The sequence below is a fragment of the Microtus pennsylvanicus genome, chromosome 6 (genome assembly GCF_037038515.1).
Source record: "Microtus pennsylvanicus isolate mMicPen1 chromosome 6, mMicPen1.hap1, whole genome shotgun sequence".
NCBI classification, from domain to species: domain Eukaryota; kingdom Metazoa; phylum Chordata; class Mammalia; order Rodentia; family Cricetidae; genus Microtus; species Microtus pennsylvanicus.
In genome coordinates, this window is record NC_134584.1 from 88153477 (window position 1) to 88175968 (window position 22492).

At 38.3% G+C, this 22492-nt stretch overlaps 1 protein-coding gene across 8 annotated transcripts in view; it reads left to right on the forward strand.

Annotated features, from left to right (window-relative positions):
• Positions 1 to 22492, forward strand: part of Phkb (phosphorylase kinase regulatory subunit beta) — a 174183-nt gene that overhangs the window by 11664 nt on the left and 140027 nt on the right. For all 8 annotated transcript variants that reach the window (XM_075976785.1, XM_075976787.1, XM_075976790.1 and 5 more), the window contains 3 exons: positions 17221 to 17310; positions 20085 to 20223; positions 21572 to 21671. In XM_075976785.1, the coding sequence (XP_075832900.1) occupies positions 17221 to 17310; positions 20085 to 20223; positions 21572 to 21671 (329 nt within the window). The remainder of the gene's footprint in view (positions 1 to 17220; positions 17311 to 20084; positions 20224 to 21571; positions 21672 to 22492) is intronic.

The window sequence follows — 22492 nt, forward strand, 5'->3', positions numbered from 1 at the left end:
TGTCTTTTTACAGTAGTTGGCTTGGTTCTGATATCTCTTCCCAACAGTAGAATAGTACCCTAAGCTAGCCAATTGAGTTACACCAATTATGTCTGGATATTATAGAGTCCTGATTTGAGGATTTTCTGATCTTTACTGTTTCTACCTGCTGTTTGTTTTTTTTATTCTGCTTACTGTACACATAAACCAGGTATTTAAAGCTGAAAGCACTGATGTCTCAGAGAACACTAAGGGTTTAGTTGTAGCTTGTAAGCCCATCAAAAATCATGAACTTAGCTTTCTGTTTTCAATTTACTGCTACAGTGTTTTTAAATTAGGGTTTCAGCTTTTAGGCCAATTTATTATTTTTCACAATTCACATCTGATTTTTTTTTTAAATTTTATGAGATAGGTTTCTCTGTAGCTTTGGAACCTGCTCTGGAACTCGCTATGTAGACCTTGAACTCACAGAGATCCCACTGTCTCTGCCTCCTGAGTGCTGGTTCACATCTGAAGTTTTAATAGCCTCTGGTTTAGAATGAGTCTAGTCTATTTTTTCCTGTGCTGTATGACTGTCTTGATCATGAATTTTCATCTGAGTAACTGAATGGCAGTTTTGACACTTCAACTGTTAAGGAATCTCCAAAATAGTTCTGTGGGTATAGCTGCTTGTTGCACAATCTTAGAGACCTGAATTCTATCCCTGGGACTCTGTCAAAGTTGTAGTCAGGAGAGAACCGACTCTGGAGAGCTGTCTTTTGTGGCATTTGTGTCTACACACATATCATGCATACATACATAATAATACATTTGTTAAAGTAAGGACAAGAGATTGCATCTCTAAATTTAATGCAATTGGTGATTTCAAATGTTTGATGTGTTTATTGGTATATTTTAAGGATAAAAATTTTGCCATATCTTAAGTAGCTTTTGCCTGTCTTTCTATACCAGGTGACTTTATTGTTTAATTTCTTCTAGTCATTTTGATTGTGCCTAGCCTTTTTGGTGAGCCATCTGTCCAGCTCCATTTACTTCCTTCTTAAACAAACAATGTGAACAGTCCTGTTGCTAGATAAGTCTAAGAGTGCTAAGTAGCACTGGTTGAACTTCAGCCAGGTAGGGGCTATAGATTCTGTTAGGCTACATCTGGAGAACCACTGTAAGAAAGCTCAGGATGTAGAGAAAATCTGCTGTGTTTTGTGAGGCTTGGTGACTAAGAAATAATGCATGCCTTGTGGACTCACATTTCTCTTAACCCTGCAAACATTCATGCTTTCTTAGAGTTCTTTAAAATGCATCTATCTTTGAATTTATTTAAATCCTACTTAAATATAATTTTTGGTAGTCTGGTAAGTGTTGATAGAGATTGTTGTAGTTAGGGTTTCTGTTGCTGAGATAAAACACCATGACCAAAAAGCTAGCTGGGGAGGAAAGGGATTATTAGGCTTACACTTCCAAATTGCTGTTCAGTATTGAAGGAAGTCAGGACAGGAACTCGAACAGGCCAGGATCCTGGAGGCAGGCGCTGATGTAGAAGCAGTGGAGGGGGCCTGCTTGCTCAGCCTTCTTTCTTGTAGAACCCAGGACCACCAGCCCAGGGATGGCATTACCACCATGGGCTGGGCCCTCCCCCATTGATCACTAATTGAGAGAATGCCTTCCAGCTGGATCTCATGGAGGCCTTTCCTCAACAGAGGCTCCTCCGTTTCTGATGATTAGCTTGTGTCACGTTGACACATGCACTAGTATAGAATTCATCAGTTGTTATTGCTTTTGCAGGAGTTTTTACATTCAAATCTGGCCCTTTTGAGTATGGCTTGTTGAAGTTATGTTAATTTTTAAATGTTAAGGCTTTTATCTTATATTTGTAATAAATTGTTTTTAAGTGGTTCATTGATAGCAAAAATTTTTTCATGTTAAACATTATTAATATAGAGATATTTAAAGTTTGAACTTATTTTCCTAGTTTGCTTTATGGGCTCTTTATGGGAGTTTTTAATCCTTTTTTCGTATCTATCCAGGTAATATTCTTTGTTTACATAATTTTATTTTCTTGAAAATATACAGTGAGACCTGATTAATTATCTACTTATTCTAATTTTCAGTAGACTTTTAGCATTGATAATAGTTTTTCGCTGAACAACTGCAAAGTTAGAAAAATCATAGCAGAGTTTAAGTGAAGGAGTGAAAAACTTAAGGTTAAGAATTTTATAAGTGGTCTATACTGTTCTTATTTTACTGTAATATATTAAAAAAGACATTACCTCTGCCATCCAGATCTAATATATGAGTTCCTTGTTTTCTTATTTTTAAATACCTTTTTTTAAAAAACATACTTTTTCCTGTCCTTTGCATATCTGATGTCACTGTCCTAATTCAAGATTGTTGACTAGAAATGGACCTTTACTCCAAGGACTCAATGTTTCTTGCCTTTTGATGCCATCAAGCCTCTCATTTGAACCCCTGCCTCTCTGTTAGCTCAAGGACAACATGGAAAGGTGTAGCCTGCTGCTCAGCGTCTTCAGGCCTTACTTTTTGGGATGCTTTCCCAGTTCCTTGTCCTTATTTTCTCTTCTGACTTCTGCTCCTTTATCATGAGGTTTCTTGTATGTTAAGGAGCCTTCCACTGTAAGTTTGGTGCACACCATATCTTTTTATTCTGCTCCATAATTTCTTGTCCTCTGTGTTTCTTGGTAACACCTCTTTATCCTGGTTTTCAATTTCTACTTGTTTCCATGATGATTTTTACATGGTTCTTTTATTTTTGTTGCCACTGCGTTTCTATTAGATAACGACTAACGCGTTTTCTTTACTAGGCTGTGAAATCCTTCAGGGTTAGGGCACAGATCCATCACACTTTTGTATCAATAGCGTGTGAGCAGTAGGGTGTATGCACAGGGTGTGATGCAAGGGAGTCTCAGGTTGGATAGAAATGAAAGTTAAATGAGTTAATGAAGCATACTGAAAGTTAATGTGATTTTTCTACAAAATGAGCCTTCTTGCTGTGTTGCCTAATTATATAACTTTCTCTGTTTGTTGAATTTATTTTTTTTAGTTTTTGAGTGGGAAAATGTATTCTAAGTAAAAGTGTATTTTCCCCGCTACTGATTAACGCTCAGAAAAGTCCAAAAGTCAGGTTTACAAAAGAAATGTGTGGGGCTAGAGGCTAAGTCAGTTGGTAAAGTGTGTGCTTTACAAACTTAAGGAGCCAAGTCTGGATCCCCAGTACCCACATAGATGTTGAGGTCAGTGGTGTTCCCCTATAATCCCAGTGCTGATCAAAAGGAGACAGCTGGAAACTTGGAGCTCACTAGCTAGCCATCCTAGCTGAATCTATGAAGTCCATATTCAGTGAGAAACCCTGTCTGAAAAAATTAAGACAGAGAGCAATTGAGTAAGATACCCCTGATGTCCATCTCTGGCCTCCTACACACGTGCTGGCACATATGTGTGTTCATGCATGAAAACTCAGCTGCCCACTAACCTGAACATATGTATCATAAGCACAAATACCCTCTGCAGAATAGAAAAGCGAACACAGTGACGGCACGCCTAGGCCAGCCTGTGTGACTCTCATGGCGTCTGTCTCTGCTTAAAGCATCAGTCAGTCATCTGTATTGGGTTCTGTTTCCCTAAAAGGGGAAGTGGAAGAGATCTCTTAAGTTAGTTACTAACATTGTTATCAAAATTTAAGTCACTAGTAGCCTAAAGAGGTCAGATCTACATGATAGGCCTTGTCTATCCCTGGGCAGACTCCCCGTCAATTAACAAGGAGTTTGAACATGACATTTAAATATAAAGAATCTGTTAGTGAAGAAATGAAATAATACTCTTAAGTGAAGTGGGAAAAATTAGCACCCTAAATCTTGTGATTTAGATAGCTTCATCTTACCCCATCTCCAAATATGCTATTACATGAAATCTGGTTTGGAAAAGCCTTAACCCAATGCTCAATAATATACTAGAGAAGAACAGTGTTTTCATGATAGACTTCTTCAAATCTGAGTTTCAGTACTCTTCTATTTAATTCTGAAAGGCAGGTCTTTTATTTTTGTGCATTGCAGTTGTCTTCATTTTTCTGAAATAGAAATAAGATGAACTAAAATCTAAGTAAAGGGGAGGGCCATCATATAAAATAACCACCAAATAACTTATCTTTGCTTTCATAGCTGAAGTTGACAAAGTACAAAAGTAAATACCAGAACGGTTTTAGAACATGCATTAGTGTTTGGGTGATAATTGTTGTAAGAGTGTGTTGCTTTGGAAACAGGCTATATATTGCTGTTGTTGAGAAGGAAAATTCCTGGTGTTGAAAGAAACACAGGTACACAGCAAGCCCCCCTTTGTTGTTGTTGTAAAAGAGGTGCCCTTTGATCCAAAGCCAGGAAGCAAGCTGGGATGTGTACTTAGTTTTTATTCTGATTTAGGTGGTGACTCTCCCCAGTAATGAGAGCTCAGCCTCCCAATCCAACACAGCTGACTGATTGGTATTGGCGTGAAGGGGAAGGAAGGGTCTGATGGTGGAGAGCCAGGATGCCTAGGGATGTAAGCAGGTGTGTACATGAGAGTTTCATACGATGGAGAAGTTTATGAAAGCTGGCCCTTGGCAGGATAGCCATCTGTGACAGGGAAGAAAGTTTCTTCCATTGTGAATCTATTGCTTTACAATTAAGACTCTTTCAGAAGCCTGAACTGGTGACTCTGCTCAGCTCCCTTTTCCTTTTCTTTCTTTACTGGAAACAGAAATAAGCTGTGTTCCTATGATTAACTTGCAGCTGCTCCAGTTCACAGAACCTTCACTTTCAGTCTTTAAATGGAAATAATAGTATCTACTTATTAGGATTATAAGAGGATTAATTAAAATAAAATTACAAAGCTCCCGATAAAGTATTTTACTTGTTCTCAAGTAATGTTAGTTACTTCCTTATGATACCAATAGTAATGAGACTAAGATGGAAAATTAAGGGGACATGGGAAGGAAAGGGGGTCGTTCACCCTGGAGTCCAGCTTTACTGTCCTGCTGGTGGAGTCCAGATCCAAGAAGTCAGAAACACCTCAGAGACGAAAACTGCTACAGTAAGTCCTTCTGAGAGCTCACTGTGCTTGCTCAGGGCCAGAATGCCTTACGACCTTTAAGAGTTAGCAGTGATCTCAGATTCTGGAAGCCATCTGTGTGTACTTAGGGCCAGATGGCTTCTGACCTTTCAGCTGTGATACTCTTCTCAGATTGCAAAGCCATTGGTGCCTCTCTCTGCCCAGAATGATGAATTTTGACACTGCTCTCTCATCCATCAGTTTTGGCAACACCTTGGTAACCTTTTAATCGTTAAAGATTACTTTTAAAATATATTCTTTGAGCAATGTATTTTTTAAAAAGTTGGAGGTAGGGGTTCTTAAAAAAGAAAGCATATTTAACATATGGTGCTGGCATAACTGGATATTAACATGTAGAAGAATGAAAATAGACCGATATCTATCACCATGCACAAAACTCAAGTCCAAATGCATCAAAGACCTCAACATAAAGCCAGCCACACTGAACCTTATAGAAGAGAAAGTGGGAAGTACACTTGAATACATTGGCACTGGAGACCACTTCCTAAATATAACCCCAGTAGCACAGACAATGAGAGAACCAATTAATAAATGGGACCTCATAAAACTGAAAAGCTTCTGTAAGTCAAAGGACATGGTCAACAAAACAAAACAACAGCCTACAGAATGGGAAAAGATCTCCACTAACCCACATCAGATAGAGGTCTGATTTCCAAAATATACAAAGAACTCAAGAAATTGGTCATCTAAAGAACAAATAATCCAGTAAAACAAAACAAAAAAAAAAAGGAGTACAGACCTAAACAGAGAACTCTCAACAGAGGAATCTAAAATGGCTAAAAGACACTTAAGGAAATGTTCAACATCCTTAGTCATCAGAGAAATGCAAATCAAAATAACTCTGAGATTCCATCTTACACCTGTAAGAAGGCCAAGATCAAAAACACTGATGACAACTTATGCTGGAGAGGTTGTGGGGTAAAGTGAATACTCCTGCATTGTTAGTGGGAATGCAAGCTGGTATAGCCTCTTTGGATGTCAGTGTGGTGATTTCTCAGAAAATTAGGAAACAACCTTCCTCAAGACCCAGTAATACCACTTTTGTGTATATATCCAAAGGAGGCTCAATCGTGCCACAAAGACATGTGTTCAACTGTGTTCATAGCAGCTTTGTTTGTCATAGCCAGAACCTGGAAACAACCTAAATGCCCTTCGACCGAAGAATGGATAAGGAAAATGTGGTACATTTATACAATTGAGTACTACACAGCAGAAAAAAATAACGACATCTTGAATTTTGCAGGCAAATGGATCTAGAAAACATCATTTTGGGTGAGGTAACCCAGATACAGAAAGATAATTATCACATGTACTCATTCATAAGTGTTTTTTAAACATAAAGCAAAGAAAACCATCCCACAAATCTCAATCCCAGAGAACCTTGAAAACAATTAATGAAAAGTCTGTGAACCAAAAATGTTTAAGGTCAGATTGATTCAGCCTTGACTTCTACTAGAGTATCACAGATAAATAACGCCAACCCCTCAAATTATTCCATAAAATAAAAACTAAAGGAATATTTCCTATTTTTATAAGCCACCCAATTACTCTAGCACCTAAATTACACAGAGACCCAACAAAGACAGAGAATTACAGACCAATATCTATTATGAACATAGATACAAAAATTCTCAATAAAATACTTGCATACAAAATCCAAGAATACATCAGAAAGTTCATCCAGTATGATCAAATAGACTTTGTCCCAGGGATGGTTCAACACAGGTAAACTAATAAATATAATCCATCACATAAACAGACTGAAAGACAAAATCCACACGATTATCTCGTTAGATGTGAAAAAGACCTTTGACAAAAATCAAATTTCTTCTTATGCTAAAAGTCCTGGAAAGACTACCATTCAAGTAAATTTCCTCAACATATTAAAGGCAAATTGCCACAATCCCATAGCCTACATCAAATTAAATGAAGAAAAACTCCATGCATTTCTACTAAAATCAGAAATGAGAGAAAAATGTCTACTCTGTACCTATTCAGTATAGTACTTGAAGTCTTAGCGAGAACAATAAGGCAACTAAAGGAGATTCAGGAGACACAAACTGGAAAGGGAGAAGTCAAAGTATCTTTATTTGAGATTATATGATTATAATCATAAAGAACTTTAAGAATTCCAGCTGGGAACTCCTACAACTGATAAATAGTTTCAGCAAAGTAGCAGGATACAAGATTAATACACAAAAATCAGTAAACAAATATAAACAAATGCCAAACAATGAAAAAGAAATCATGGAAACAATGCCCATTAAATGCTTGCTTACTAGACTCTGGTGCTATTGGGAGGCTGTAGAATCTTTGGGAGATGGGGCCTACCAGGAAGAAGTTACTGTGTTTGGTACAGGGTCTCATTATATAGCCCTGGCTGTCCTGCAGCTCTATGTAGACCAGGCTGGTCTCGAACTCACAGAGATCTGCCTGCCTCTGCCTCCACCATGCCTGGTTTGTAAGCAGGAAGAAGTTGAATGAATGTGCCCTTGGAAGTGACATTGGAATGCTGTTGTCTTTCTCTTTGCATCCTCACCACTGTGATAGGGACAGGCCTCCTCTGTCATGTGTTCTACTGTGTTATAGTGTGTCACTGCAGGCCAGATGTAACAAGCTCAAGTGAATGTGGACTGAAACCTTGAACCCAAATAAACTGTTCCTCCGCTTAATGCATATTTCTTAAAAATATACTACATTTATGATTTGTTACAGTAAAACCTTTACAATACACATGCAAACTCTACTCTCATTCAGAAGTATTTCTAGTCTTATTTTGATCATGAGTATTTTTATTTATGGTCAGTAATAATGTTGCAAATGAAGCTCTTAATAGTTCATTGCTTATTGTAATTTTATTTAACATTCAAGACTTCTAGTCATTCCTGTTGTATAAGGTAAAGTAATACCAGGAAATTGTTTAATTATCGGTAGTGATTTTTGTATTAAATATGCTGTGTAATATTGCTAAAACTAATATGATAACAAGAGATATGATAAATCTTATGTTTGAAGACAGAATGCTGTGGTATGGTTTTCCCTTGTATATGTTTCAGTTGATGCTGGAATAAGATCATGATTTTAATCTTAGATATTTGGAATCTAAATTTAAATTTTAAGTGTGAAATATTTATTCTGGATTTTCCTTGAGAAATTATCTATGTTTAGGTTTAGTGTTATCCCTTATAGAATGATCCACGTAAAAGGTTAGATGCATAATCTGGTGATTGCTCAGGTAATTTTTAATCATTCACTCATGGTTTCAGTCACTCGTGTCTTTATAAGAACAGGAAAGCATATATAGACCATAACTGAGCACGTTGAGTTCCTCTGGTCACAGGCTATGTGGCTATGTGAGTCACGCTTAAGTCCATCTGCCTGACTTCCTTTACTGCATCTGATTCTAAGCCCTTGGGAACGGGAAGACATCAGAGGGCGATGGCTTCATTTGCTTACTAAGTATTTATTAAATACTGTATTGGCACTAGGATTGCTGCAGTGAAGATAAGTGAACAGGAGCACATTTAATGTGTTATAATTGTGACCTGTGTAACCCCGCACCCACATGGTGACTCACAGACCCCTGTAACTCTAGTACCAGGGGATCCAACACCCATTTCGCCAGGTGTGCTCAAGAATTGCACATATGTAAATGTGCCAAGCTCACTTATATATTAAAAAATGTAAAAAAATAGTTTAAAATATTATAAATATCAAACTCGTTTGAATCAGTTCTGACCTTGCAGAAATTACATGATATCACAAGTCTTTTTGGCCAGGTACTCCAGTACTAGACTATAAATACAAAGAAAAAATGGAATCACCATTTGAATGATTGGTATTCTAAAGTCACACATGAAATGCCAGCCGTATATAGTGCCCTTAAGTGGATTTTATGGGCCCTGCTCCTTCTCTAAAGGGCACTGGAAGAACTTAATATCTTTTTATTAAAGAGGAAATGTGAATGGCACATGGCTGCTCCACATCTTTGGATTAGGTGAAGAAGCAAATTTGACTTCCTTCTTACACAATCATGTTGCTCATTTGCTAGTTTGTATTTCCTTCCAGATGTTTCTTACCCAGCCTGAGCTCTTCTATGGTGACACATACCAACGTGGAGGTTCAGAAGATCTCCACTTATAGCTAAGGGCATACACATACACAGGTCGGGGCAGGCTGTTGTTTAAAGCAGAAAATGGAAGCAAAGATTAAGGATCAGACTTCTCAGTAAACTGTTTCATGAGACTGTGTCATAAGGACAAGAGTACGTAATCTTGTTTGTCCTCAGAGAGCCCTGTGTTCAACTTTACACCATTTGATACATTCCTTGTTTCTCTGTTTAATATCATCCTCATAGCTTTGCCAAGACTTTGAGACCGAATGGTGTATATGAACTCTGTATGATGTGTTTTGATTAGGCATTCTAAGTTCCTTTTCCCATTTAAAAAATTATACACGTGGTAAATAAATACATTCTTATATGGTACTTACATAATCCAAACTTTAGGCAATAAAAGCACACTAGTCTCTTTAGTGGTGGTCTTTTAACCATCGGTTGTGTCTTTCTAGGCCTTTGGAAGGTATTCAGTGACCGGCATGTGTACATACAATTGGAGACATTGAACACTTAGTTATTAATCTAATTTTGCTACAGTTAAGTTCAAGCTGCACGTAGAATATCTTATTATATATCATTACAGTTTTCAGATTTTTCTCATTTCCAACATTTTATTCTTTGAGTATAAATGCGAAAGTAAGACATTAGCTATTAGTATTTTGAAACTTAATAACATAGCTATTTTTGTTACATCTAGAGTAAAAACATAGAATACTCCTATTTATCAGAATTGTATTTCCTCAAATTTTTATTGTGAACACAAAATTTAACAATTTAATTTTTCACAGACATATTTATCATTTAACATGCATCATAGCTTTATTTAAAAAATCATATGTAGCATTTATATATTAATAAAAATTCTGAAGAAATCCATAATAATTAGTCTAATAAGAGGATTTTAATGTATGTTTCTTAGAGATATTTACCATGTATGTGTGTGGGTGTGTTTGTGTACATCCATGCATGCAACACAAGAGTGTGTGCGAAGCGGTGAGGGTGGTCAGAGGACACCCTCGGGCACCGCTCCCGGCCTTCTCCTTTGAAGTGGGGTCTCTTGATGTTCAAAGCTGCATATGTTAACCTAACTGGCCCGTGAGCTGGGAGGAGTTCTCCTGGTTCTGCCTCACATCTCTCTGCCGGAGTGCTCGGACTACAGATGGCGCTGGGTTCTGAAGCTTCAGACTCGAGTTGTCACACTTGGATGACACCCAGCCATCTCTCCTGGTTAACTTAGAAATAGTTTGTTTAACAGAGAGCAGTTTATATAATTTTCCTGTTACCTTTGATTTTAAAAGGAGATTTAGAGTTATTTCTTTCAGAACCAAAATTCATGTATTCAGTGTAAAATTTCATAGTTTAACAATGTTTTAATGACTCCTTTGAATGTTATCCCATAGAAACAAGTAGCATTTTAAAGGTATGAAACAGTTAATAGAGCTCCAAACACCACCTCAGTAGGTTTTAAGGAAATAATAGTATTTACAATTATGAGTCTGTATTTACTAGGCCTGTTCATATATATCCCAGTAGATGCATTCACATGTGTATGCACACACATTGTTAAATTAGGCATGCCAAGAAGTAAGAAGCATTTAAAAATAAAAATAAGAACACAAAATTAAAATTACTAACAAAAAAATCAGAGCATCCAAAGATTTTATTAGTTATTTGGGGCAATTTTAGGGCAGGTTCAGTTTTATTTCATTCTGTCTTAGCATAGAATGGCATACAGACAGCCACATGAAAACAGTTATGAACACACAGAGCACAACTGCATTAACAATATATAAAGTCGTGTCTATCTTTGGAGGAAACTTAAGTCTTGAGTGTTCTTTAAGGCTTCCTTTCGGTTTTTCTGCCAGACTGTTTCTTTAGATATTTTCCATCCTATAATGTAAGGTCAGCATGCCAGGGCTCATTTCTCTCAATTCTCAGTTGTCCTCAAGAAAGGAAGATAGGCTAGTACCTTGGACCAGTAAGTTCTGTGACAAGTTCCTGAGGGGAATAACTGGGGATGGGAAAATAAAGAAGATAGAAAAGCTGGTGCCAGGAGGTTTTCCATACCTGATGGCTGTGTCAAGCAAGTTTATTAAGAAGTAAGGCATAGGCCACTTTGGAAATCGGTATGGCAATTTCTCAGAAAATTAGGAAACAACCTACCTCAAGACCCAGCAATGGCACTATTGGGTATATACCCAAAGGATGCTCAATCATATCACAAGGACATGTGTTCAGCTGTGTTCATAAAAGCATCATTTGTAATAGCCAGAGCCTGGAAACAACCTAGATGCCCCTCGACCGAAGAATGGTTAAAGATAATGTGGTCCATTTACACAGTGCAGTAATACACAGTGATAAAAAATAATGACATCTTGAATTTGTGGGCAAATGGATGGATCTAGAAAACATGTTATATTAGGTAACTCAGACCCAGAGAGACAAATATGTTATATGCTCACTCATAAGTTACTTTTACACATAAGAAACCAGCCTACAGTTCACAACCCCAGAGTACCTAGACAACAAAGAGGGCCCTGAGAAAGACATAAATGCATCTACCTAGGAAGGTAGCAAGGGGGTCATGGGAGAGGGTAGAATGAGAGTGGAAGGAAGAAAAGGGAGTGGAGAGGAATGTATAGCTCAGTAAAAATAACAGCAAAAAAGTATGGTGTTTTTTGGGAGGGGGGATGTGCCAAGGTCAGTAGAGAGCTAAGTCAATGTTGGCAATAGAATGAATGCAAGATACCGTAGACACAGTTGTCTTAGGACTGATAACCACAGCCAAGTTCCCAGGAACCAAAACTTTGAGGCCTGCCCTTTCCTTGCAGAGGTTTCAACCAACAGCCTGCATTGTTTCTGATCTTTTGGGAGCCAGGCAGCCCCAAGACCTTCCCAGAGGCCCTAATGAAAGGACGAAGAGAACAAAAGCTCTGTGTCCTTCCCCAAGAACAGAGGAATGCTGCCTAGTGGCTTGCTCCTTGTTGCTTGCTTACCCCAGACTACCAGCTCAGACATGGCATCACTCACAGCGGGCTGGGTCCTCCCACATAAATCACAATTAAAGAAATCCACCAGAGGCTGGACTGCAGGCCAATCTCCTGAAGGCATTTTCTCAATTGAGGTTTTCTCTTCCTAAATGACTCCAGCTTGGGCCAGCTGTCATAAATCTAACCAGCACAACTGACCCCTCATCAACTTGACCACTCAAATGCATTACTGTTCAACTAGAATGTTTTTCTCATTTGTCCTCAAGATAACATGTTAATATGACAAAGTAGAACATCCTAAGTTTTTAAGAGTCCCACAGTCTTTAAAATTCAAACACCTTAAAAGTCCAGTCTTTTTATAATACTCAAAAGTTCGGGCCTCTCTAAAATATTCAGTCTCTCTAAACCCCCAAATCTCTGTAAAACTCCAGTCTCTGAAGGCTATCCCATAGTGGGGGCTTCCTCCGGGATCTCAGATAGGCACAAACCACACCCAAACACCCATTTTCACAGAGAGATCCTTTATTAAGCTTGGAAAAATAGTTATAGTGAACTACTTTCTGACTCAGGCAGAAAACAGCAGCAAGTGACCTTGCAGGTGTCATTCTTAGGAGGAGAAGGGGAGGTCTGTGTTGGAATGGGCTCGGATGCTGTGGTGATACTGGATGAGGGAGAGGGGGAATGGGACAAGGGAAAGGATGAAGGGATGTTTGTCCCACAGGGACAAAGGACTGCCTCTGGATAAAGAGGAGACCGATGTAGCACATAGGCAAATGGCAGTTTGTAAAATAAAGATGGGAAATCCCGTGTTAGGGTGAAGTGTTTCATTTTAATGGTGCATGCTAATTAGGTGAGCCAAAAGGGGCTTGTGATTGCTGGACCTTGGTAGTCAGCCTCAGGAGGAAAAGTAGTCAAATAAGGGGCTAGACCTTGGTGGCTAGCTTTGGGAATGTAATGTTTTTTGTTTTTGTTTTGTTTTGTTTTTCAAAGCAGAGGGAATGAGGGAGAAGGGCCTGCTAGAACCACCTGCTCGAGTTGGCTAGGGTGCCTTCAGTCTCCAAAAATTTAGTTTCTTAACTGTGGGTTCCTGTAAAATCAAAAATCACTTGCATATTTGCTTACTTCCAGAAGGAAGAATCAAGGCACATTTATAAAACAAAGCAAAACTAAACTCGAGCAGTGTAAATAATTTAGTATCCTCTGTCTGGGATTCATTCATGCCCCTTTGGCCTCCGAAGGGCAGTCGTCCTCCTGGCTTTGCCATTCACAACACACCACAACTTGTCTTGTAGTCTCAAGTCTGTTGTGTTCCACAGCGCTGCTTTGCTTGGCTGTGCTACTGGAATCTCCAAACTGCTGCATTCTCCTGCTGCAATGAGGCCGTATTTTCACCAATAGTCACTTCTGGGCTCTCTGCAGCGATTTTCACCCTGCCAGGTGGTGTCAAGCTTCAACTTCTCTCTATAACCCTCTCAATACTGGGCCTTTTACTGTAGCCGAGACTGTACCTTCACCACTGGCCTCTCCCGGCCCATCTTCAGGGACTGCATACCACACAATGCCAAGCCTTAGCTGTTCTCTATAGCCTCTTGAGGCCTTCAGAACTAGCACCACCTGGGTGACTCTTCCACTACCAAGTTCTGCTGCCAGCATGAGATGAAGTGGAGGGGGCCCATATTTCTGTGTGCTGACGCTGAGGATATGGTCCCAGATTTCCCACCAGTAATACTGGTCTCTTCTCACCACAGCTGATTCTTCAGCCCCTGCTGACCAGCATGAGTTGTCCCCACAAAGCAAAGGTCGCTGGCTTCTTGTTAACACACTGACTCTTCATTCCCAGCTGACTGAAACTATAGAGCCATAATTCAGTGTATCTCATAAATGGCCCCAGTAGTCTTTAAAGAGCTCTCAAACTTCTATTTGGAATGTCACATGTCAGGCCTTCATTGCCTGTGTATCTTTTAACATTCTCATCTTCCAAGCTTCCGCTTCTGAGCAGCCCACTGAGTCTTCGTACTCAATAGCTTTTCCAGCCCAAAGTTCAGCTGCTACCATAATCCTCCAAAAACTCTTGGTCAGGTCTCTTAAAACAATTCCCCCCTGCTAGTAACAGTATCTTTCTTAGTTAGGGTATCTATTTCTGTGATAAAACACCAAGGCTAGAAGCAATATGGGGAAGTAAAGGTTTATTTTTCCTTATACTTTGAGGTGCCAATCCATCAGTGATGAAAGTCAGGACAGGAACTTGGGCAGTGCAGGTACCTGGAGGCAGGAACTGAAGCAGAAACCATGGAAGAATCCTGATTACTGTCTTGCTCCTAAGGGCTTACTCAGTCTGCTTTCTTTATAGCACCCAGGATCACCATCCTAGGGTGGCACAATGAGCTAATTTAAAAAATGCTTACCATGGGCCTATCTGGTCTGGTTAATTTTTTAAATTGATGTTCTCTCTTCCCAGATAACACTAGCAATATCACACTGCTTAAACACGTGTAGACTTCAAGAAGATGCAATGAAAATCCTATAAATAAATAAATTTTATAAATAAGATGATTTGACTTTTATACTTTTCTGCTTTGTTTTGAACAGTCTTTCTTTCCATCCTCCTCTTCCTCCCTCTTTTCTTCTCTCTTCTCTTACTCCCTTCTATCATCTTCCTCTCTTTCTCTCCCTTCTCTGTGTCCCTTTGTCCCCCTCCACTGCCCTACAGGTTGAACTGAGGACCTGTGTTTGCTAAATGTTTTACCTTTAACTAGATTTGTATTTTCTAAAGAATTCTTTATCTTTTTTTTCTTTACATGAAAGCAAATGGTAATAAGCACCTTCATTGGTGCTTTTTTTGTAAATAAAAATTATCTGACAGTAATTTTAGTCTGTTTAGTAGTAAGTGCAATGGTATTAGCCATGATCAGTCAGGACTGTTTCTGAAGCCACCTGCCACTGGTTTCAGTTTTGCATATTCAGTTTCTACTCACATGCACTTGCATCCTTTACGTAATTGCCATAGACGTACATATTCATCTTTGTGTGGGTCTGTATGTTTTCTCTGTGTTTATAAGTGTTTATGTCTGTTCATTGTGTGTGCAGGTATGTACATGTGGGTGTGAAGGCCAGAGGTTGACATCAGGTGTCATCAGATGTCTTCTTTGTTACTCTTCATCTTAATTTTTGAGACCGTTTCTCTCACTGAAGTTGGAGTTCAGTAGTTTAGCTAGATGGGCTGGCTGGGAGCTCTGAGGACCTGCCTGTCACTGCCTCACCAGCTCTGGGACTGCAGAGGTGCCTGCACTGCCACGCCCATCTTTTTACCTGGGTTCTTGAAGATCCCATGCTGGGTCCTCATGTTTATGTGGCTACTACTTTACCAGCGGGGACTTCTCAGATCCCTACATATTCAAATTTTGATAATTTTACTTTTCACATATAATGTAAAAAAGACTTAAGTAAAAAGAAAACTATTATATGCTTATAATCTTTTCCCCTAAAAAACACTGTCTTTAGGGTACTCATTCATGCTTAAAAGCTGTGGTCATTTGCATTTGCTGTTTCTCTCTTTGATGAACTTCACTAGGAATATATAGTTTCCCAAATTTTAATTCCTTACTAATTAACAGTGGCCTCATTGTCCTTTCCCAGCTGACAAGCTTTCCTTACATTTATACGGGTTTTCAGCCATGGCAGCGGATAGAACTAGGCTGTTGTTTCCTGTGTAGCTGGAGGAAAGTTCTTGCGAGGATCAGTGTGTGTTTGCAGAGGTCTCCATTCTTTACTACGGAGCTATTCCTGTTGATACCGTTATTAGGACTCATTAGAAAATGGCTTAACGCAGAGCATGTTATTTCAAATTTCTACTTGCTTGTTTGTGGGAAGTAGCAGGCATGCCATACTGCCTCATGTGGAGGTCAGAGGACAACTAATGGGTTTTTCCTCCCAATATTCTATAGAGCAAACTCAGGTTGTTAAACTTGATGGCAAGCACTGTTGAGACATCTGTCAGCCCTAGTCTGGTTGTAAATTAACATATTGGATATAGTAATTTTATAATCATGAATTATTTAATTTTATTTAGAAATAGACTTTTAATGTATGTCAGCATGGTTTATCTAACCTTGGTAAGTGGTAAGTTAATTTCTGTACTGGGTTTTTTTTTAACTCTGTGAAACATATTATCTGAATCTAGAGATGAATTTATTATGACGGAGATGTTATAATTTCTGAGTGCTTTTAGCAAGCGTGGAGATAGGTACTTAGTCTGATGGCTGATGGCTCGGGTGGCTTCCTTTCATGGAGTAGCTAAGAAAATGCATAGTCAAGTGCTCAATTTTCTGTACTCACTTTGTGGCAAATCATCATGATTACTGTGTATTCTGGAGCTTTTGAGCAACATGCTCTGCTGATGCCTTAGAATAGTTTCTGTGACTGAGAAACAGTGAGTTTTGCTTGTAGTCAAGATAGCAATGCAAGAGAACATGGAAGTTTAAAAATCCCAATATGAAATGTAGCTGAATATATAGTGGATGACTGGGGCGTGTGAGCTACTGAAGCATAGCTGACTATGTATGGGCTTGGTGGCTTTGGGATGTGTGTGCATTTGTCTTTATTGTTGGAGCTTTGTAAACTGTGGTCATTCCACAGATATTGTGTACTAAGTATTAACATAAGAATGTGATTTAGACTTAAGGACCCGAAGTTAGATCTATTTCTCACTGATAAGAAATCATTGAGCTTCTGACCACTCCAAGAGTGTCAAGGGTACCAGGTTGTGAGGCTTGAGGTACAGACCACATTGCTGGATGGAATGGTTTCTTTGAAGGCAGGACAGCATTTAGGGTTTCTCTGTGCTTGTGAGGAATCTTCTCTGCTCTTCCCTTCCTGAAATTTTTATGAGGAGTGCATAGGTAGTTCAGAAATGAAGTGAAAATTATATTGTTAGCTATTGCATCATCATTTATTTAGAAAATTTCATTGTTTATCTAGGTGAAAATTACTTAATTTCATAAGTTTTCAATTTTCTTTTAGGCTCTGTTTATGAACCTCTTAAAAGCATTAATCTTCCAAGACCTGATAATGAAACCCTTTGGGATAAATTGGATCATTATTACAGAATTGGTAAGTACCACCTGAGGAAATCATAATTAACTATAACTAGTGTTCACTGGTCCATAGTTATATTTCATATATTATGTTGAGAAATTATTCTGTAATTTGGAAATTGGGAATTTTACTGTTTAAGTACTATATATTCCAGTTGTATGTCCACAGGACATAAAGGGAATCCACAGCTAATATCTGGCCCAAGAATAATTTTGTTACCAATATCTTTTGTATCACTTTAACCTTCCTAAGTATTAATAGATTCTATTTTTTTTATTTTGGTATTTTGAGACAGCGTCTCTTTGTGTAGTTCTGGCTGTCCTGGAACTCTCTATGTAGACTAGGCTGACCTTAAACTGACAGATCTGCCTGTCTCCGCCTCTTCAGTGCTGGGATTAAAGGTGTGCACCACCACGTCAACCTTAATAGATTTTAGAACTTGAGTATGTTTTCCTTTTGTTTCATGTGGGTATTACCTTGACCATTTAGATATATGTAGTTAGTTTCTAACGAACCAACTGAACTTAAAGAGTCAGTCTCAGGTAATTGTTCCCATTAACAGTATCAGCCATCTGGGGATTTTGGCTGTTGGTTTGTTTGATTTTAAGTTTTGTTTGTCCAAGGTCAATGTGGCGTTTTTCAATGTGAGTAAGCAGCTTTGAGATATATATGAATGGGATCCTTTGTTCATCACACTATGAATTAGAATGCCCTTTTTTACAGCCTTGCTTCTTGTGTTATTTATTGTTCTCTTATGATAAGAAGTATAAAATTTTATTCACCTCCTCAAACATGTTTTTTTTTTCTGTTTCAACCTCATATCAGCTTTATTTCAGCTTATTTTCCATCAAGATTCTCTCATGCATTCTTATATTGTCCTTTTTTTTTTTTATCTTTACAGCAATAACAATCTAAAGAGTACTAATTGTAGTTTAAAAAGAAATAGCCAGTATTTACTTTTGCACTGTAGGGACCAGTTCTTTACCATGAGAAAGATAATCAGTGTTCTGGGAAATATTTGTTAGTCTGAGAAAACAATACTGACTTTGGTGGTTCGACCTGAACTCAGCATCCAGGAGGTAGAGATAGGATGATTGTGAATTCCACACTAGCTGCTAGAAGATCTTGTCTTAAGAAATAAATAAACAGCAACAAAAACAAAAAAGGGTTAATGTCAGAGCTGGAAAAGGGGAGTTGTTGGGGAGCAGAATGGAAAACTTTCTTCTAAGCACAACATGGATGCTCTTGAACTTAGAAAATCTGTGTGAGATTGAGCCTATTAACACCCTGTGTTCTAAGAGACTGTTTGTTTGTCCTGGCCTCCCATAACCTAAATAATCACACAGAAACTATATTATGTTAAATACTGCATGGCCCATTAGCTCTAGCTTCTTATTGGCTAACAGTTATATCTTAATTTAACCCATTTCTAGTAATCTGTGTATCACCACATGCCTGTGGCTTACCCGGTAAAGTTCCCAGCATCTGTCTCTAGCAGGGCTACATGGCTTCTCCCTGACCCCACCTTTCTCCCAGCCTTCAGCTTAGTCGTACCCCCCCTCCTAAGTTCTGTCCTATCAACAGGCCAAGGCAGTTTTTTAATTAATCAGTGGTTTTCACAGCATACAGAGGGGAATCACACAGTACCCCTGTCATGGAGTAGGGGGGCCTTATGGAACCCCACCACTGCCTGAGGATTTTTATTTGGTTGATAGGGGAGGGAGAGATTTTTCTTCAGTTATAATTCACTGGTAAGGTGCCAAGACTCCTGCAAGCAAACCTTTACTCTTGTAAGCAACTTGAATGAAACTCATTGGACCACCAATGAGGCACTAAGTAGGAGGAGGCGAGTTGAAAAAAGATAATGGTGAATATGATCAAAATGCAGTATCTGTATACATCAAAATGTCATAATGAACCCATTATATATAACTAATATATGCTATTACATTGTTTAAATGAAAAGAGATAGAAAAAAGAAAAAATTGTTATTGTAATGTTGATTACATTGCTTTAGTGTATTTGGGGGAAAAACAGTGTTTGGTTTATACAAAAATAAAGTTTCTTTTAGGAAATGTAAAAATGTCCTGTAGACTGTTTTCCTAGTTTGGGACTCTGTCATCGAGAGCAAAGCACTGATTTCAGCCCTTGCTTTGTCCACAATCATTTCCCTGTTGCTGTCCTTGCTATGTAAAAATGGGATTTTACTTCTGAAATTTCAACAGATCCCTAACCTGCACAGTTGAGTGAGTAAATGAACACCTTGGTGAATAGCAGTCATCTGTGAAACATGGGCTCTGGCCTGTTTTGTGCTCTTCTTCTTCTTCTCCCTAAATTGCTGATCATTTAGTTTTCATAATGCAGAAGAACTGGCCTTATGACCTAGGAAGTCAATGATATCATGTATTGTACATTTGCCTTAAGTTTTCTAGTTTGAATTTGACCAAAATATTTTAGTCAGGTTTTTTTGGTTAGTATTTTCTCCCCGGTATCGGATATTATTTTGATAAGATTTGTATTATTTAGTAACATTAACCAGCATAATAATGACAAGCTTCTAGTGCTCTAATTAGTTGAGTGCTTTCTCCAGAACCATAGAGACATCTTCATGCAGTGTGGGTTTCCACCAGGCCAGAGTGACATGAAGTCGCTTAACATCTTTGAAAGTTTTATGTTAAAGCTCAGTTTAGAAACAATAAACTTTCAAAAAGAAGTGGGACGAAGAAACCGAGAGAAAGGACTGCTTGTGCATTCATCCTTTGTCTTCTTTTTTTCTTCTTGTTTTGTAGTCAAATCAACAATGCTGATGTATCAAAGTCCGACAACAGGGCTCTTTCCTACTAAAACATGTGGTGGAGATCAGAAGTCCAAAGTCCATGAGAGTCTGTACTGTGCTGCAGGCGCCTGGGCTCTGGCACTAGCGTACAGGTGAGCTGGTTTGTTCTAATAGCTCCCAGTAGACCAGTTTATAGAACCAAGACATTGAAAGGGGCATATTTTGAAGATCATTTGATAAATTTGAGTATAGACTGTGTATTATATAATACAGCATCAACTCTTAAGTGTCTTGACTGTAGTTAATGCTGTTTATGGTTATGTAAGAGAATGGCTTTTTTTCCTAGAGATGCTTCTAATGATGTTTATAGCCTTCAAATAGAATAAAAATTATACTTAGATATGGAATACAAGACAAGATAATGTTAATAGCTGGTCAATCTAGGTAAAGAATATGTGGTTTATATTGTAAACCACTTTTAACGTTTTTGCACTTTTGAAACAGCACAGGAACAGAACATTGTTTTAAAAGCGTATATATAACAGAGAGGCTAGAGTCAGGCAGTAGCCTTTCCCGAAGACCTCAGAAGAGAATTGAGTCTCCCACCAATCTGTGTCTAATACCAGGGACAAATGCCTACATCATATATGCTCTAAGATGTGCCAACCATGAGTAATTTACTTTTCTGACATTCCCTCCCCCCATGCCTATGATAGTGACAGAAACAGAATTTAGCAACTTCATTAAGGGGGCATGGGCAGTTTTTATTAAGTGGCAGTGATCTATGGATATTTAAGTGAAACAAGGAGCATATCATTCTTACTTATTTTAGCAGTGGTTATTTCTTGTACCTTTTAAGGTCATTCATAATTAAAAGACTTTTTTTTTTTTTTGCCCAGAAAGAACATCTTAATCTACTTTAATGATTAGATTTTTGGTTTCTTTTTTAAGGCAAGAGAAGTAAAATATGATGAATTCATTTTTAAATTAAAACTGATGGCAGAATATACCATGTGTATCGTTGGGTGTGTGTTTGTCGAGTGCCTCTTTAAGGACTCATGTATTCCCTGGGGCACAGCAAAGAAAGCTTATGTCTACCTTCATTTCTGCTTCTTTGAATCCAACCGCGAAGTACATATCATAAAGAGATAGCTTGCCTGCATTTTGTAACAGTGAATTTAAAATAATTGTGGGCGATTTTTTTCTAATGTAGAAATAAGCTTTAAATTTTAGCTAGATCATTGTAGAAAATTCCCGTTTAAAAAGAACTGACTCACTCCCATAAAGCAAGGAAAAAGCTTCACAAGTTTTACCGTGAGGATTTTTTTTTTTAATTGCAGCATTTCTACATCTGCTGGGAAGATGAAACTTCACTGGCAGAATTAGTAGATGTCACCAGAACACAGGATTAGTCAGTAGTTAAATACTTAATTATCAAAAGCTCTACTCCCTTTTCAAATGCAATTCCAATTTGTTTCCTGAGTTATCTCTCTCACCCAGGCGCATTGATGATGACAAGGGAAGGACCCATGAGCTGGAGCACTCTGCTATAAAATGTATGAGAGGAATTCTCTACTGCTATATGCGTCAGGCTGATAAGGTAAAGCGTGTGCACCGAAATTCTCATATCGTTCTAAAGGATTAATTTAACCAGCACTGCAATAGCATCTTGTGAAGAATGTACTTTGAAAAAGGTAAAGCCACTTCCTAGACAGTCAGTGGAGTTTAAATCAGCCTCTCCCTTCCCAGCCCAAGCCTTTGAAATCCTGAAACTCAGGTAGCTGCTTCAGTGAGAGATGATTGAAAATTATTACTTAGACTTGAATTTGTGCTCCTGATTTGTTTTTCTCTGTGATAAAGAGTCAGATTCTTGGGAAGCTAACAAATATAGCTAGTTCTAAACAACTTATTATTTAAAGAATATCCTTGTCAACCTTAATTTTGGATGTGTGAATTGGTGTGGCAAAGGGGAATTTTAAAAGTATAATGTCTCATTCATTTGCATGCAAAGCGGCCAGGAATTACAGCGTTAGCAAACAGAGCCTTCTGATGTTATATGGAAATGAAAGAAACAATACTCCTAGCATGGTTTGTCTAAACTGTAAAGTTCTAAATTTTTATAATACACTGTTCCCTTTACTTACCTATTATGTTGAGTCCCTAACTCCTGACACCATGTCCACATATATACTTATGGTATTTCTAAGATGACATCAGGTGTAATGATTCTCACAGGACTCATCAAGGTCGTAGTTGGTGGCTTCCCAGAACAGCACATGTAAGATGCTATATGCCAAGCTCTTTTTCCCTCAAGATTTTTATTAGTGTGGGTACTCTCTACCTAACACCCAAATTCCAGACTCCTAAGAGAAAATTTGGTGTGGCCTAAACCACATCAGTTTTAGACATGCATGCCACTCT